The sequence below is a fragment of the Cydia splendana genome, chromosome 9 (assembly GCF_910591565.1).
Source record: "Cydia splendana chromosome 9, ilCydSple1.2, whole genome shotgun sequence".
NCBI lineage: Eukaryota > Metazoa > Arthropoda > Insecta > Lepidoptera > Tortricidae > Cydia > Cydia splendana.
In genome coordinates this window covers 10,763,691-10,781,674 of record NC_085968.1, presented here as the reverse complement: position 1 = coordinate 10,781,674, position 17,984 = coordinate 10,763,691, and the positions used below count along the sequence as shown (strand labels likewise).

The window sequence follows — 17,984 nt, the reverse complement described above, 5'->3', positions numbered from 1 at the left end:
GGCTATAGTAACCGGTATAAGTAAGCTCTCCGATAAGAAACAAATATATGCAATCCGCCCGGCTTGGTACAGTCACCTGCAATAATATGTTACACTATGAAGGCCGCAAAAATATCTGACACGACCTTATTTGTAGAGCCATAAGAGCGTGTCACATGTTTTTGCGGCGTTCGAAGAGTAACAAATGAATGCAGGTGACTGTACATCATGTTAACTCACACTTATCTATACTACGTGTTTTGTTCAGTTCTTCTTCTATTAATGATTTGGTTTGTCAATTTATACACCTATCTAGTAAAGACTAGTAGTAATAGGATATTGCTAGTTAAAACCCGTGGATTATAACACAAACGTATACCTACAGCGGGTAATGGTAGCTGATTTTGATGTATCAATACGTTATGGTTAGGATTTTATCGTGATCTTGTATTACTACGACTCAGAGTACACTCAAGAGCACCAATAAGCGAGCGCGAGCTAGATACTAATGACATGACTTCCAGTAATTTCAGTGTGTTTCACCAACACCACGCCAATTACCGTGAACTATCGTCAAGGTCGTATCAAAACAAGTTCAAAACCATAACAAATTGTTAAATCGGAATCGGCATCGTGGGATCTATGGCTACAACCAAAAAGTGGGGCCGAGAAACAAGCCAAACTACAGATGGTAGGTATCTTGATTTAATTACTGAATTAATGGAGTGCTTAAGAGGTGAGTGCATTTTAAAAATGGTTGATCTCTGACATTGCTCTGCTGCTATCGGGGAAAACCGGTAAAAGATAATCGTAAATTGCGTTCTCGACGATGGTACTGCCTCTTGAAGGGATTTTGACAATGCCTTAAACAATACATTTAGTTGCCTTCCCTATTATAGCAATTTCATTTTTTTACGATAACTAGAGAACTGTAAGGCTTACTGACTTTTTCTAGCACTTAAATGAAAGGTAATTAAATTTTCTACAACTTTATTCATTGTAATATATCTCATAGCATTAGCGGTTGTGCCGATATTTGTCTTAAAATATAGGAAAAACGAAAAATTTCATTCCAAGGAAAAAAATACCCTTTTTTAAAGCCCCATATCTCAAGAACTATTTGACATATGACGCTGTTTATGGGCTTAAATTGTTACAAATTTAATATACTTTCAACATTATATAGCAAGTTTTGACCAAAAACCCATAGTTTTATAATAAAACTGTAAAATCTGAAAAAAGTCCGAAATTTTTGCAGTTTTTCACAAATTACGCAGAGAGCACAACTTTTTTTTGCTTGCAAAACATAGTTTCAGATTCCTCCAAGGACTCCGAACAACATACAAAAAATACAGAACTACATCACGCATTGTTTTTTTAGGAGATTTTTTTGTAAGATTTGACCGGTGTACTACTCAGTGGGTTACTTTTAGTTCACAAGCCGACAGACACGAATCTTGGATAGAGTCAAACGGGATAAAATCCCAAAGTCACGATTTTCCAAGCTCTAGAATAGATTAAGTAGGTTTCCTAATTGTGCTTATTATAAGAGACTTAACGTTTTATGGTCACGAAAATCATTAATTCGCTCTCTGCAAAGAATTCACTACTTATATAACGTTTTATAATTAATTACTATTAAAAAAATATATACATACAATACAATAAGAGTGCTTGTATTGAGAGGAAAAACGTACTTACCTAGGTACAGCAAAGATTTCAATTAACTTTTCATAAAATCCTCCCTGTATGGTCACTTTGTATGAAAATCTCTAGCATATAAATACACGTTAGCAAATTACACAAACTTATAAGTTGCGAATTTAATTAGGTAGTAAGCATTGCAATATTTTTGTCCGATTCGTTTGGCTTACATCACATATAATTAAATTTATATAAAATTGATAATTTGATAGCGCAACGATTGCACGTTTGTTGCACGTAGGAAGATTATATTCTCAGAATTATAACTATTTCTAAATTTAGTTTTGTAATACATGAAGATACCAACGATTCTATACGATACTAATAGGCACGGGTGTGATTTGTCGATCGTACTATATGTGGTTAACGTCTCCTCCATAGGTGTCCAAACACACTCCCGGAATCAAAATTCTTAAATACCTATTAAATGTTCTTCATAGAATACCAAGTCTTAGATAGCTAAGTACTTGGTATTCTATGTTCAAGTCCTTCAGTGGGAAAGATAATGCAAGTATAATAGACATGTTATTTTGCCCGTATATCTATTAACTTACGCGCCACTAATCACTGCGTACCCGCTCATTAGACAGCACAATGTTTCGCAAACACTACTGAGCTAACTCAATTGTAAGCTCACCACTTAATCTAGTTTAATGAATAGTCCACAAATCTTGAGCAAGGTCAATATTTGCGAATTACTGTGGTAAGCCAAACAGTCTGAGGTAATATTTATTTAGTTACCGCGCTACATGCGTAAATCTAGGTCTTCTTGTGTAAGGTGAAGAAATTATATTTCTATTTAAAGCGATAAGATTCAAACCTCTTAGATAATTATGCATTATAATTAAGTTACATGATTTTCTAAGTCGTTTGTTTGGTCGTTATAATTTATAACCATAGTTATAACGTCCGCCTTATAACAGAAGATTAAACTAATAAAAGTGTGTGGGTTTTAATAACCGCCTTTTATAGCTTTTGCGTAAGAAATTTTAATTTAAATAAATAAACTGTATTGTACTTATATGTGTCAAACAGATTTTTTAACGATTGTGTAATAAACGAGTAAATACCTACCTACGTTTGAATTACTTGATACAAATCGTTTTTAAGTACGTTAGGTAAAATGAAGGTGGTTAGGGTGTGATGAGACGCTGACACGGCTGACATAGTGCAACGACTCGCCGCCGCTTAGGCTGAATCACCAGAGTCATGCGAGCTCCCATCAGTTTTGCCTCGACTTCGAAAGCCCCTCGTAGTCTCTTCTTCCTAGCCCTTGCTGCAGGATCTGCTGGCTCGAACTACCCCAAGTATCAGTATCAGTTAGGTAAAATGAAGGTGGTTAGGTGCAATTAAAACTGCACGAAGCCATGCGCTTGGCGAGGAATAGAAGCCTATGGAGAAACCTGGTCTTCATGATGCCTCGATCCTCAGCATTGAGGGACTGACTGAAGAAGAGATGGTAAAATGAAAATACTGAGTCAGAATTGTCAATAAAATAATGTCAAGCTAACATACGCGTACCACGCGGAACAAGACCCTACGTCTAATATCTACAGTTATCGAAACGGGAACATTTTTTATGGCGTCAGAATTCATAACCAAAAAGAAGCGAGTGGCCACAAGAGCGTGAGTAAGTTCAACGCTCCAGAGAACGTGGCGGGTACCGTAACACGATGTGTCCATAGACGTGTGTGAACGATATGATTGGCGTATTTTTGTTCTAATCTCGATTCACATAAATGGCAATATGTATCAATAATCGTATTTTATTGATTTGAAAATCTGCGTAGAACTCGAAAATCGCATTGTAATTTGGAAAAATCTGGTTACTGGTACGTAGATTAACTATTTTTATAATAAATAGGCTCTTTTCAAAAATACCTAGGTATAAAACGGTAGAGCAAGTGCGGCCATTAATTTGTTTATTAAACATTTTGAATTTAAGTTACACTGACTCAAGAAAAACTAAGTGTATAAATAGTATACGAGGTGGCTAAAAAATAACTGCATTCCCGTTGCCAGGGAGGTTTTGGGATTATACTGATCAACTTTTACAATGGCACGAACCTCGAAATCGCGAAAAAAAAATTTACCCTCCCAAAAAGTCAATTTTTTTTTCGCGATTTCGGGGTTGGCCCATAGTAAAAGTTGCTCAGTATAATCCCAAAACCTCCCTGGCAACGGGAATGCAATTATTTTTTAGCCACCCTGTATAACGTATCAACGTAGAACGTAAAAATTCGAACTGGCTTTTATATGTATTATCAAAACCCACAACACACTTAGTTAGTTGTTCAAATAATCAAAACGAAGACGCCAACGTAAACAAAAAATATCTACAAATATAATATAGCAATATGATTTTCTACAAATTCACGGTCTGCGGGCGGGTCAAACATTTAATTGGGCGCCACAGTAGCAAACAGACCGAGAACACGCTGCACATGAGCACTAAGAAGGCATAATTAGACAATTCTCAGTCGGAGAATACACTTTTCAATAAATCTTTTAAGAAAAAGCACGAGCGGTTAAAGACGAAAAGGTTAAAAATTTCCCTATATTTTTTTTTTATCGATAATATTCACGACAATTAGAAACAAAGCAATATCTCCATATTTTAATACTGTAATTATTGCATGTTAGTATAAGCTACAAGTAGATTTAAATGTTTAGTGTATAAGACCTTCAATCTTTAAAAAAATTTATGGTGCTGTATGTATAGATGGTTTTTGCAATAAACGTTTTTCTATTCTGTAGGGTATTTGACTGTATTTAAAATAAATTATTTTACACCATGCAAGAAATAAAGCACCAGAAGATTAATAGAAAAACGTAGACGCCAGTTATTTTTAGACACAATTTCTATTTTAAAACCCATATAAAACTATAAAGAGTAGGTAATTTGATCATGACGTCACATGCTAATTGCTAGTGTTTCATATAAATTCTATAGAAGCAAATCGTTTTGACAGTTCGAAAAAAGAAACTGATTTGACTAGTAGTCAAATACCCTATTCAATTGTTTTCGTATATTCCAGTTACAAAGACGTCTCTGGTTGGATGGATATAGGATGTGAAATGAAATCTTATAATTATTTAGATGCAGGTACTAATCACTTATTAAGCATATTTAAGTCACAAGCGTTACTTGAGTATCAATTAAAATGCCTACTTATTCATTTCGCAAATCATTTACATCTAAGTCAATGTGTTTACTAGTTTTAGTAATTGGCTGATGCATTAAACTTCAGGTCCACATTATTATCGACTAAGGTATTGCCAGCTTCCTGAACAACTGGCGGAGGAAACACCAAATCGGGAGTCGTGGAAATTAAGGGGAGAGGCCTTTGCCCAGCAGTGGGAGACTCAAATAGGCTAGGAAAAAAAAAAGGTATTGAGCCACGTTTCTACAGCCTTATTCAAAGCGTCACGGTTCATCGGAACCATGGTCTCGGCGGGGTCAGGTGTCTTAATGGCGTCAAGCCAATTAGACAGGCTAATGAGAAAAGTTTACGAGCTGTACAGATCACTGCTATCAACAGTATGGCAATGAAAATATTTGAGCATTTTAGTGCTTTGCTTTAACTTTTCAGTAATCTTTATGACATCGCCGGCAAGCCAGCTATCAACAATGTTACGACAGGGTAACTCCTAAGGCGCACCACGCACGAGCTCAAATTAAGCACCAGAAGCTTATGATCACGAAATATTCCTTATAAAAAACCATTACGTCCATTCAGGTGCTTGAAGGTACAAGCAAAAATATGGGTGGATCTAAATACTCTAAATCGTAACGCTATAAACTTAGATCGTAACTAACATTACTTGCAACGCGATAACTGAAGTGGGTCTAGTCATGACACGGTTCACTGGTTGTATGCTCTTTGGTAAGGTCAAAATACCGAAGTCTCGCCTACACGATTTGCAACAGCTTAATCACTTAATGAAGGAAGTTCAATAGAATCTTGAATCACCAAGCAATTAATCTTTATTGTCGTATTTTACAGAATTACAAAACTTCATTACACAGGAGCCATCTTTACATAGCGTACCTTCAAGTACCCTCCACAATATGAGATTGAAACGTATTGCTTCATTTGCGCGCTCGTACTGATAATAAGACTGAATGTAAGTCAATTTAGAATGTGATGTCAAATTAGAATACGGTATTAATAAAATTGTAAGAAGATTATAAATATTTTAGATGGGACTGTTATTGAAGGTTTAGTAAATTAGTATAGTGTGCTCATTGTAAAAACCTCTGCACAATATACCTACGTGGGTACCTAATTGGTGCACTTTGCAAGTAAATTACGTGCCTACATGGCAGATTTTTATTTCGCTCCACTGACTCTTGGCTTCGAGCCTTCGAAGCTCTGAGTCACATCCTAGGAGTTCGTTAACACTTATTGTCTTATTTTTGTCATATCATCGTATTTTCTGCAATTTGAGCAATTTTCTTGTAAGGCCAATAAACTTGTACGGTCGAGGGTAATTAAACCACCCCTACAGTAAAAAGACGATGTTAAATTTAAGGTTACATTCGGATGGTGACTGCAGTACCTACTACCTAGCTATATTTTTGCAACCTCACTGCTGCAGCGTTATCGCAGACGATGTCCATTGATGTGGCAGGATTTGATTGATGATGATGATTACTGGCGGCATGTTGCAAGATATAAACATAGCAATCTAGCAATCAACAATTTCATTTCCGAGTTCAATGTCTTGTCGCGACTTTGAGTTGACCGCTAATTTAATATGTTTTTTTTTTTATAGTTGGTTTTTATTTTAAATGTAGCGGCTTCTCATTATATTTTAATGGCTAGTTCGTTGGTCGTTACTGATTAGCGGCCTTCATAATCAGTTTTATGTTGAATGTCAATGTGAAGCTCATAAATTTCGACACAAAAATGATAGATTAGACGTAATGTTAATATCAATTAAGTTTGGCTTTAGCCTAAGTCCATTGAAATATTATTGTTTTTGAAAATAGATAAGAACAATAAAAAATAACAGTAGATAATACATAATAGAGGTCTTGCTGTCAAGGAGCGACCTGACCATACAAAACTATGTAACCCGGACGAGGTAACTATAGATCTTAATTAAGAACCGTCAAGTCAGATAACTAGGGACAGGAGGGATAAGATTAAACAAAGGAAATATTTCCTAACAACGTGGCTGACAGAAATGTATAGAAAATCTCCGATCTCCGTACAAATTTTAAAATTCGTGCCAATTTCTACTGACTAAGTTGGCTTGCCAGAGTAAATAAGTTTAGAAGTTTAAAAAATGTAAATAGGTATAATGTATTTCATAGGGGGGGGGGGTCACCACACCACATGTTGTTGGTGTTTTTGTATTACTCCAGACTCGTATCTTTTACTCGACTCATTTTATTTATTCTACAGTATTGGACTGTAGGTACTTAATGTACTTACGTTAGGTTTATAAATTACCCCCTATAATTATCGCTGGGCCGCTCGCTTTTAGCTTCCTGCAAAAGTCACGATTTGCAGCGCAAACTCATCAGTTAAACCGATATGAGTCAGCTGACCTACGACGGGGTCAATCGTAGTATACCTACTAAAATCACTGCTTTTAGTTTAACGGACGATTAATTGGACGGTAAACAATAATAAATGTGTTGCAACTAAAGATAACATACACAAAAAAAATAGAAATTTCTTCTGAAGAGGTCAAAATGATAAATCGGTATTCAATTAAGATTTGATATCAAGAGAAAACCAAACCCATCGATAACCGGTACCCATAAAAAATGTCTATTAATATTCAAAGTCAAAACATACAAACATATAACAGTGTCAACTTACCCAATAATAAGCCGAACGGTACTCCACAGAAATACAAAAACTTCACTGAAACCCACTGTACACACCGACCGGCCAAACTACCAAGCACTCAAACACGTCCAGAGTTTCTTAAAAAACTTTGAAAATAACCTTTCAGTTCAAGAATTCGTTAGTTTCGATTTTAAAGATTGTTATTCTTTTACCATGCTGCCGTTTGCTGCGTCCGAGTTTGACTGAGCAGTCAGTGACACTGCGCATGGCGCCTTCCCTCTCTATCTAAGACTTGGTGTATGGGAGTGAGTGAGAAGAGTAATCATTGGAATTCATGGGTATAAGCTGGTTGAGAATGTGTGGGCGTTCGATGGTTGTGTGGTGCAAGGAAAGGAGACAGAAAGTCTTATTGGCAACGGCGCATTGGAAATGTGCGGAAAATGAGGCGTTAAGGGGGAGCATCTATTTTTGTCTAAGCAGCCAATACAGTGATCAAATCTTGGACTTTTATAAAATGAATATAAACTGTCTTATGAATATGTCACAATGTATAACTTGCGCCTATAAATTGGAAACTATACAATTCCAATCTCGAAAGAAAATAACATTTTTTCCATAGAAAGAAATTGACTAAAACTGCATTAGTAAATTTGTTAGAAATAGTCATTCATCCACGTTAATTTTAACAGGTGCGTTATTTTTAATTTATTATATCCCTATCTGCCTAGACTTCTCTGAAATCTCTATGGATATTGTGGCCGTATATATACTTAGATACAAATTAAACACCTGTTTTTGTTGGTAAATTTTGTTAAGACTGAATATAAAGACAAACAACTGAAAAAATATTAAAATACCCTCCCGTCAAAGAAAGCATGACTCGCAGTCACTTCCCCTTAACTAACTCGCCAAAGTACTCTGTAGCAAAACCAACTTAGATTCAACCGAATACAGTCTAAAATCGCGTGTTACCGCCATACTATAAAAATGAAGTACAGTTAGTGAACAGAAGTTAGTCACAGGTGTAACTGGCAACGTCGCTTAACGAAAAGTTAACTTTGAAGTTAATCACATAAGGTTAGTTTGCTAATTCTTAACTAGGGGACGGGTGTGTCGTTTTAAAATGCATTTGTAAATGTTTTTCGATTATTTTAAGCTTTAATTTAATATTAAAGTGATATAAAATGGCAGGGGGGAACTATATGTTGCAGTTGTATAATGTGTTTCACTCAGGACAGGTAAGTTTGTTGAAATGTTATTTTAATAACTTGATTAGTTTTGTGTTTTGTGTGTGTTGGTGGCCTTTCGTTTCATAATGTGATACTTGATGTAAAATATGAGTTTGACACGATTTAATGGTTAATTCTAAATTATTGATTAGAAAACTTTTTTTTTTCAATTTACCTACCTATACAACTTGAACATAAAAACATGGGTAAGTATAAGTATATTATTTTTCACGTGTGTTCAATTATTAATTAACTCTTCATAACATAAGTATTGTACTTAAGTATATAAATTGCTATCATTACTGTAAATTTACACTAACATTTAGCTACTTACAGGTTCTTACTTTACGACCCAATAATAGTTTTCTTACAAGGAATAGCTCGTTGATATCTTTTGTATGGGAGCGGGAAACTTACTCCACGGGATGTGCGCGGTAGGGTTAGGACTCCAAACTTTTTTTCTCAAAAATGGACGGCAAAGTCGACTTTGCCGTTTAAAAAATAGGTCGCGAAGCGCGTAGTTTATGGTCAGTCAAAAATTAAAAAGTTAAAAACATTGCAGTCTCGATTTTGGGACTGCAATGTTGCATACAAATTCCATTATTTGTCGAGTTCCAAACTTTTTAAAAGTTGAAATGGCCATATCAAATGAAGGCACAGGCCCATTAAACAGCCAAACAGATGATTAGTACCGCGACTATTTAGTTATCTCAAATAGGTTGGCGTATTTTCGGCAGCAAAATACACTTCTATTTTTTTATTAAAAAAATAAAAAGGCGGCAAAGCTAATTTTTTCAATTGTTTCTACTTTTTTCTGTTAAAATATATACGTAAGAACGTTGCTTTTGTAAAATATTTCTATGATATTTATATTTCTTGCACCATTTTTGAGAAAAGCACTATATATGACTCGGCTGGAAGGCTACTTGCTGGCTTCGGATTCAATTAAACGGACTCCCAAGGTCGTCCGTTTAAAACGAATCCTCAGCCTGCAAGTAGCTACTTCCGAGCCTCGACAATAATGTACTATTACCTGAGGGCCACGGGCCACCGAGGGGGGGGGGGGGGGGGGGGTATTTGGGTTGCTGCTGTTTGAGAGCGCTATTAATTACTAAATAAATATTATAGGCAGGGTCAACAAAATACGGGACAAAAACGGGACCAGTAAAAATACGGGACGTGATACTTAAATACGGTGACAGTCCCGTTCACATATACGGGATGTATGGCAACCCTAGGTAGGGTATTAGTTTGTTTTTGTAGAAATTATACTTATATAATAATCATTCCTTATTATTGATGAACGGGCTAAAGGAAAACTTATAATGCTGAATTAATATCCTTATCTACACTTTTAGCGATATTGTATTGTTTGGATGTTTAAGTATAATACTTATTTAATTCTTTGTATAATTTAAGCAATAGGTAATTTATAGATTATATTATAACAAAGTTGATATACATATGTTAGGTGGAACCGGGCAGCTTATTCCAACGCATCACGGGCGGAGTGAAGACCGGTATCATTCTCAAGGATGTCTCCTTCACCACTCACAGCGGGGAAGTCACCGCGATACTTGGCTCCAAAGGTATACCTAATATACTAACAATTGTAGGCTGTAAGGAAGAGTCCCTAAATAATCCTGCTGATCTACTGCTAGGTACGTCCTCTCCTGGAAAGGTGATCGCTACGGCACTACGGATTTAACCGCGACGTTCCACTTGCACTGGTCTACGGCCCCTTTTGGCGCTTGAATAACACGGCTCTAACACTAAGGTGCCAAATGCCAGATCCGCACATAAATATTGACTGACACCTATGGCAGATTCAGACTCGTATCCTAGCTCACGAGATTTGTCTGTAGTCTAATGACAAACAGTGGATATACCTGCAGCTCCATTAAAAACTAGAATACTCAAAAACTCATTATTCTATTTCACGCTTTTCCGAATTTTAGATATGCTTAATTTCAAGCTAGCGACGTGTTTTAGTAACTCCTTCTATATAGCATTGTTTTCAAAAAGTTGAACAGAGTAGATTTGTCAATTAAATACCTAATTATAAATATAGGCACTTCCTTTGTTTTGTTCTTCAGAGCTCTTAAACTTCTCACTAATTTTTAGGCAGCGGCAAACGCGCCCTCCTCGATGTGATCGCCCGACGAGTGGCCTCGAAAGGCCACATTCTTCTAGAAGGAGTGCCTCTAGAAGAGGACCAGTTCAAGAGTTGCTGCGCTCTTGTCCGCCACTCGACAAGGCTGCTGCCTGGGCTTAGTGTTCAGCAAACTCTCTCTTTGTCACTGACCAAGGTAAGGACACATCCTCTTAATCTCTCTCTCTTCAATCGATCCCTCATTGCTGAGGATCGTGACTCCGTTTGATTCCGTCAACTAGTTGTCTCCATCGGTCCCGTTCTGTAGCTTGGTGGAGTGCGTCGCTGACAGGTATTTTTAGTTCCTCCGCTATTTGGTCCGACCATCGTTTGGGACTTCTACCCCTAGGCCTTTTTCCCTCTATTTTACCGGTCACGATAAGGCGTTCCAAAACACCCTCTTAATAGTGCTTCTAAAATATACTCAGTTTTTAAAAGCTGCTATTATATACGCTCTAGTCTAGACCGCCATTTGACACTTTCGACAAGGCTGCAGCCTGGGCAGTGTTCAGCAAACTCTCGCTTTGTCACTGACTAAAGGTTTCGCACATCCTTCTAAAAGTGCTTCTAAAATATAATCAGTTTAAAAGCTGCTACACTCGCGCTCTAGTCTAGACCGCCATTTGACACTTTCTTCTTAAGTCTTCAGAGTACCTACTTTATATCTATAACATACATAAATAACGCAAAGTCGCTTTTTAGGGTCGGTTGCACGTTACGTCATCATTACAACGTTCGCAAAATTTTATGGGAGTTACATATTGTACTTTGTAGTTGGTGCAACGTTCCGGTGCAGCTGCTTTGATGTAATTAGCACTAAATTATTTTATATCTTCTAGGTTTCCGGATATCTCAAGTCCTCTAAAGTAAAGCAAGTCATGGCGGACTTGGCATTATCGCAGGTGGCGCACAAATGTGTGACTACCCTAACGAAAAGCGAATACAGGCGACTGGTTATCGGCGTGCAACTCATTCGGGACCCGTGTATGTTTAGCCCCCATTTTACTTATCAATTAATAATCCAATTATGGCACCATTTATAAAAGCCCATTTCAGTTAATATATGCATTTGGGCACAATTGGAAGTCGCAAGTCTTTCTGTCAGTCGTCTGAGTATTTTATCCACTGCAAGAAAAATAGTTCCGTATTAGATATCAACATCAACTGTAGAGTTCAATATGTCTATATTTCAGTGATACTGCTACTGGACGAACCGACATGGGACCTGGATCCGCTGAACACATACCTGGTGATCTCGATATTGTCTAACGCAGCCAAGAAATACTCCACAGCCATCATACTTACTATGGAGAAGCCGAGATCTGGTAAGAAAAGCTAAATTTTGACATTCAATTAAATGAACTAACTAGGTACCTAAAGAACAACCATTGATAGGCACTTGTGATAATACTAGCTAGACATTAGTACTTATTCAACCATTACTGCATCCCAGTGACTCCATTACAGCGAAATGCTTTCCACACCGATCTACTTATGCTTCTTCGACCAATTTACGTGCGACTACCACATCAACACTATATAATAGGTACCTAACACTTAACATAAAATCCTTATTTGTTACAGACGTGTTCCCATTCTTGGATCGCGTGGTGTACCTGTGTCTGGGCGACGTGGTGTACGCTGGACCCACAAGAAACCTGCTCGACTACTTTGGCAGCATTGGATTCCCTTGCCCGCAGCTCGAGAACCCACTGATGTATTATTGTAAGTAGCTGAAACAATGCTTCAAGAAGATATAAGAAGATATTTACGTTGGTATTTGAATAAAATCCTACCTTATGTATGAAAAGGCCCAAATTATTTATTTTGAGAGGATTTTCTGGAAAACAGTTCAGTTTAGTTGTAAGAGAAGCTAGATGTACGTTAAATTCTGCTTTGTTCCATGATTGCAGAATGGAGATGTTGGGAGGCATAAACGCATATCATCCTGTCTGTCCCAAACTAGAGAAGCGAAATGTACGTTAAATTCTGCTTTGTTCCATGATTGCAGAATGGAGATGTTGGGAGGCATAAACTCATATCATCCTGTCCCAAACTATCCTAAACTTCCCTGTAGATTATAGAACACCGATAGGTTCTCATAGAGGACTCATTCATTTTTCTGAACAGCATCCCTTTGACTTTTATCTTCAGCACATTTTTTTCAGTACCAAACGACAAACACCTTCAACCAATGATCTTTTTTAATATAGACGCGTGACGTTCATAGTTGACCAGCCTTCAACACATCTTTGTTTCAGTATGCCTATCAACTGTAGACAGACGCTCTCGTGAACGCTTCATAGAGTCCAACCACCAGATCGCAGCACTGGTCGAGAAGTTCAAACTGGAAGGTCAGGCCATCATGCAGGGCAACGTCAATGAACACAGGATCATCAACCCTAATAAGATGCAGCTGGGATATGGCAAGCCTAGCGGCGCCAAGGTTATATGGATGTTGTATGTGTAAGTACCTTCCCAATCATGTAGTTAATATGTAACGCTGAGGGCTGAGACGTAGTCACCTAATGCTTTTGTTCTTACTTTGTAGGAGAATGCTGGCTTCAATATTTAACTTGAAGAAAAACGGACTGAAGCAAATGTTCATGCGACTATTCTCCTTGCCCTTATATTTCTTGATATTATGGGCTTTCTACTTTGAAGCGAAGGTAATATTGTGAAATTTGTGAATGCTGTAGACCTAACCTAAAAATCCGGTTCGAAGGACCAATTATTTAAAGTAAATAAGAATTTCATATTTGTTGCTCTTGCAGGATTATCAAAGGGCCTTCATTACAAAGAGCGGGCTAATATTCAACGCGATGGTTGGCACTTACTTCATCAGCATTATGAACACCATTTGTCTATGTAAGTTTTGCCTTTCGATGTTTTTCTATCCGTTAAGAAAATTAAAAGATACATATATTCTTCTTGAGGGTAACTTTGTTCCGCAGGAATATAAAGAGTGAATATCTGCCTATTCTCTACACGGATAGAGCCTGTACGAGTGAACGCCGATTCGCATTTTTTTTCCCCATTTAAATTTTTACTATTAATGATTGCAGACGGCCCCTACAGGACGCGTTACTACCAAGAGTCTCAGGAAGGGCTGTATAGTGGGGCCAGCTTGCTCTTGTCCTGCAATCTGGTCTCCTTGCCTTTCTCCTTTATTAGCACTTTCGCGTCCGCTGCCATCATTTATCCGTAAGTAAAGAACTTTTCTTGAAGCAATGAAAATGGTATGAGTACAAACAGGCCAACTCAGAATTAAAGACTGTGTACATAATGGCAACTTTCCAAATAAGTATAATGAGCTCATGCAACAAACCAGTGATCATGTAGGCATATGCAGGTGAAAAATATTGCCAGCTACTTTTCTAAATAAATTGTTTCCTGTTCATATATGAACTTCTGCTACACACGTAAATTTATTAGATCCTTACAAAACACCAGCGCCATGGTGTTACATGGTTTGTATGTGACACCTGTTGTTTGTGTCGGCATGTTGTTGTTATCGCTTCTTTTTTCTGTCTTCAGTATCCTAGCCGACCTAACAGAAGGCTTGGACTACCTGTACTTCTCGCTTGTGCTGTGGTCGTGCTACGTGTACGCCGAGCAGCAAGCCATGGCGGTCATGATGTTCGTGCGGAACGGTCTGATCGCCGGCATCGTCAACGTCTACATCACCTGCGTCTATGTAATGCTGGCTAGCGGAGTGCTCAGGTAAACTTTTATGAATTATAAATAAACATACCTGGCTCGTTGAGCTGCTCAAATTAATTCGGCTGGGGCGATATTCCTATATCGCAGGCACCAAGGCAGAAATTGGTACCTAAGCACCTAAAAAGTGACCTATCATTGTATCGGAGGTGTCGCCACGCCATCCAAATGGTACCTACCGTACTTAATTGTCTACTCGGTTCGACTCTGGTTCTGTGGACAATTCTTCGTAGCTGTATTGAGCATCATCAGTGGCGTGACTCCCATACAAGCCCAAAAGCCGGGCTTGCCCTAAGGCAACTAATTGGCTTACCGAAATTACGTAATGATAAGATCAATAAAGATTATTTTAAAATCGCGCGCCAAACGAACCCGTATTATTAAATTCAAGCCACAGCGGCCTCGAACCGCGGCACGAGCGTGTTGCAAAATTTTGCCGCGGCGTGGCGTCTCGTCCGCGCGAAAGAAATCAGGCGTAGGGTGTTCTAGCTATCCTGCTCATACTCGCACTCGTTGGCTTGCAACCGTGCTTGCTTTTTCGTCCCGCTCTGGGCACTATCAGCCTACAAACCGCCAAAGAACGATGTAACTATTTGTTGGTATGTATAGCAATTTTATAAGGCGATTTAAGCTTGGCTTTTGTTTGGAGTGAAGTAAGCTGCATAAGTTCGCACGAGCGCGCGTTCGCGTTTACTTCAAGTGTATTATTACTTATTTAGATTTTAGTCGAGCCGACTCGGCCGAGTCAGTGGTCGCGACGAAAGTGACGAAAGTTTGTTTAAGTGAATTTGATTAAATAGTGAATGTGGATTTGTTCATTGTTGTGGCGTTTAGTTTAATAAGTGTTAACAATGGATCAAGAAGTGGTTCCTTGTGACGGTTTGAAATGCGTCCACGTTTTAGTCAACCAAAACAAGGTAAAGTCTTTGACCTTTGTCGAAAAACGGGACATAATTTCCGCGAATTCCGCGGCAAAACCAACACCCGACTTGTGTATTTCTCAGTCAAGTCAGTCGCGTCAGAGAAATATCTGTAGGGCCGTCTACAAAACTCATTGGATTGTTGGTTGTTCCCATACAAATAAGATGTATTGCTGGTGTTGCATATTTTTTTCGAACGACATTAACGTTAGGAATACTTCTGGCTATAAAGATTTAAATAATTTATCTGGAGCGATAAAGAGGCACATGAATTCCGGTAAACATATGTGTGCAGTGATTTCTTTTAGCAATTTTGGGAAACAAAGGATCGAGGCCTTTTTGTCGCGCCAATTATCAGAAGACATATAAAATCATAACATGCGTGTTGACAACAATCGTAGTGTTTTTCAGAGGTTAGTCGATATTGTGTGCCATTTAGCACAGCAAGAACTTCCTTTTAGAGGACACGATGAGTCAAACACTTCATTAAATAGGGGCAATTTTTTGGAACTTGTATCGTTGCTATCAAAATATGACGGCATTCTAGAAAAACATGTTCAAAGCGACAAACCAAGGTCGAGCTATTTGTCTAACAAAAAGATTGTTCTAACCGCACAGCACAACTGTATGTAAATTATTATCGTGTAAATTTGTTAATATTGTATATACAAATGAAATTCACTTAAATAAATTAAACGGATTTTATCAAAGCCACCCCGTATGCAATTGCTGATATGTTTGTAATATTCTATCTAGTAATAGTATGCCCTCAGTGCGCTATGATTAGCTCGCCTCGACACGTTAGCAGATGCATTTGAGTCCGAAGAGTGAAGATTGGACAGTTATTACGAAAACATATCTTTCGGCTTGCCCTACTCCAAAACCCTAGGCACGCCACTGAGCATCATGTATAGGCAGGTTTACATAATAGCGCAAAAACTCGGAATTCCGATATGACCTAGTAATAAAGCACCATACTTACCTTTCTAAAGTTCGATAACTTTTTTTCTCAGATCCTACAAAGGCTTCGAAGATTGGCTCTTCTACCTAACCTACATAACTCACACGCGCTACGCGTCCATCTTCCTGCACCGCAACGTGTTCAAACAGCCACACTTCAACATCCTCCCCTACAGCGACACGGAAAACTGCACGGCCATCACCAACCTCATCCAAACCTCTTCAAGTTTGAACACGAACTCAAATGCGAACTGTCGGTACGCTAGCGGAAAAGCGTTCCTAGCCGAAAGATTCACGTCAAGGAGTTTTACCGGAGATATTTATCAAACAGGGGATATGAACATGGAATTCAATTTGGGAATCAGTTTTGCTTTCAGTGTTGGCATTATGCTGCTAAATAAGTTTTTGTATTTGATGCCGTTGCCTAGCTATATTAAAGATAAGTTTAGAGAATGATTTTATATTTGTTTATGTAAGTATTAATAATTATGATAATTTTATCCGTCCAATTATACTGTTATGTCAGTTATGTGATTAATTAAAATGTATGAATTATGGTCTTTGTTGATTAATATCCTGCATTAGGTACCTATTTAATATTTTATTGTCAGTTATTATCACAAATACGTTGTTACCTTATCATGATTTAAGTTAAGTTGTTGGGAATAAAGGAAACTCCCTAAGCCACAATACAATGTCTATTTCTATAAGAAAGAATACTTAAATTAAATCTTATTATAAATTACGTCTGTAAATAAAAATAGCCAGTTACACACAAACATAAATTACAGTAAGACCATGCTAATCTGGACAGGCAAAAATACAAACTTGGTGTATTACCAAGTACTTTCGTTTGCTTCTTAAGGGAGGTACCTAACACACGGCGATTTTTTGCAGCGATTCAACAGCGACGCAACCGCGATACGGTATCGATACACTTGCGATGTTGTCGCTGGTCATGGACTCATGTCATATGTATACCCTCGCACACGTAAACGTGATTCTACAGCGCTACTGAATCGTTGCATAAAATGTGCTACGTCCCTATAAGGCTCACTTGCTCTATCCCACTAACCCGGAGTTAAGCGGTTAAACAATAAGTGCTAGTGGGCCTAAGCGTCTTAAAATCATCACTTCATCAGTGAATAAATTACTGTGAAATTTACGTGTTAGGATTTGATTTCAATATAAATACATTAAGCGCCACTTGCACCATCCCACTAACCCGGGATTAACCGGTTAAACCGGTAATCAGAGCTGGGCACCGTTAATCAAAAAGTTAACTTCGTTAATCGTTAATCCGTTAAATAAAAAGTTAACTTCGTTAAACGTTAAAACGTTACTTTTCAAAAGTTTTAACGGAAGTTAAAGTTAATCGTTAACTCGAAATCGTAAATATACGCAATAAGAAATAAAACTAGGAGAAATAATCATAAAGGCCATAGTCGGTTTTCCATAGTAAATTGGCCCTTAAGTCAATTTGATTCGGGTTTTTTTTTGTGAGTACCTCTTA

The 17,984-nt window shown here is 37.8% G+C and overlaps 2 protein-coding genes across 2 annotated transcripts in view; one reads left to right on the top strand and one right to left on the bottom strand.

Annotated features, from left to right (window-relative positions):
• The window catches only part of LOC134793561 (ATP-binding cassette sub-family G member 8), a 93,903-nt gene extending 86,151 nt beyond the window's left edge, over positions 1–7,752 (bottom strand). Inside the window, exon 1 of the mRNA XM_063765172.1 lies at positions 7,521–7,752. The gene's annotated coding sequence lies outside the window, so the exon portion shown is untranslated. The remainder of the gene's footprint in view (positions 1–7,520) is intronic.
• Positions 7,753–8,560: 808 nt separating this feature from the next.
• On the top strand, positions 8,561–17,028 carry LOC134793525 (ATP-binding cassette sub-family G member 5). Its single transcript, XM_063765120.1, has 12 exons — positions 8,561–8,728; positions 10,191–10,308; positions 10,844–11,028; positions 11,711–11,855; positions 12,065–12,196; positions 12,456–12,596; positions 13,133–13,337; positions 13,423–13,540; positions 13,646–13,739; positions 13,937–14,075; positions 14,409–14,594; positions 16,525–17,028. Exons 1-12 carry the CDS (start codon positions 8,675–8,677, stop codon positions 16,925–16,927), a joined length of 1,920 nt encoding a protein of 639 aa, XP_063621190.1. The 5' UTR covers positions 8,561–8,674; the 3' UTR covers positions 16,928–17,028.
• Positions 17,029–17,984: the final 956 nt, after the last annotated feature.

What these genes read in the sequence shown, in the direction of transcription:
- LOC134793525 (XM_063765120.1), top strand. Translation starts at nt 8,675, where the DNA reads ATGGCAGGGGGGAACTATATGTTGCAGTTGTATAATGTGTTTCACTCA. An exon ending in GCAACTCATTCGGGACCCGT is followed by an intron (nt 11,856 to 12,064) that starts GTATGTTTAGCC and finishes TCTATATTTCAG; the next exon opens with TGATACTGCTACTGGACGAA. An exon ending in TCCGCTGCCATCATTTATCC is followed by an intron (nt 14,076 to 14,408) that starts GTAAGTAAAGAA and finishes TTCTGTCTTCAG; the next exon opens with TATCCTAGCCGACCTAACAG.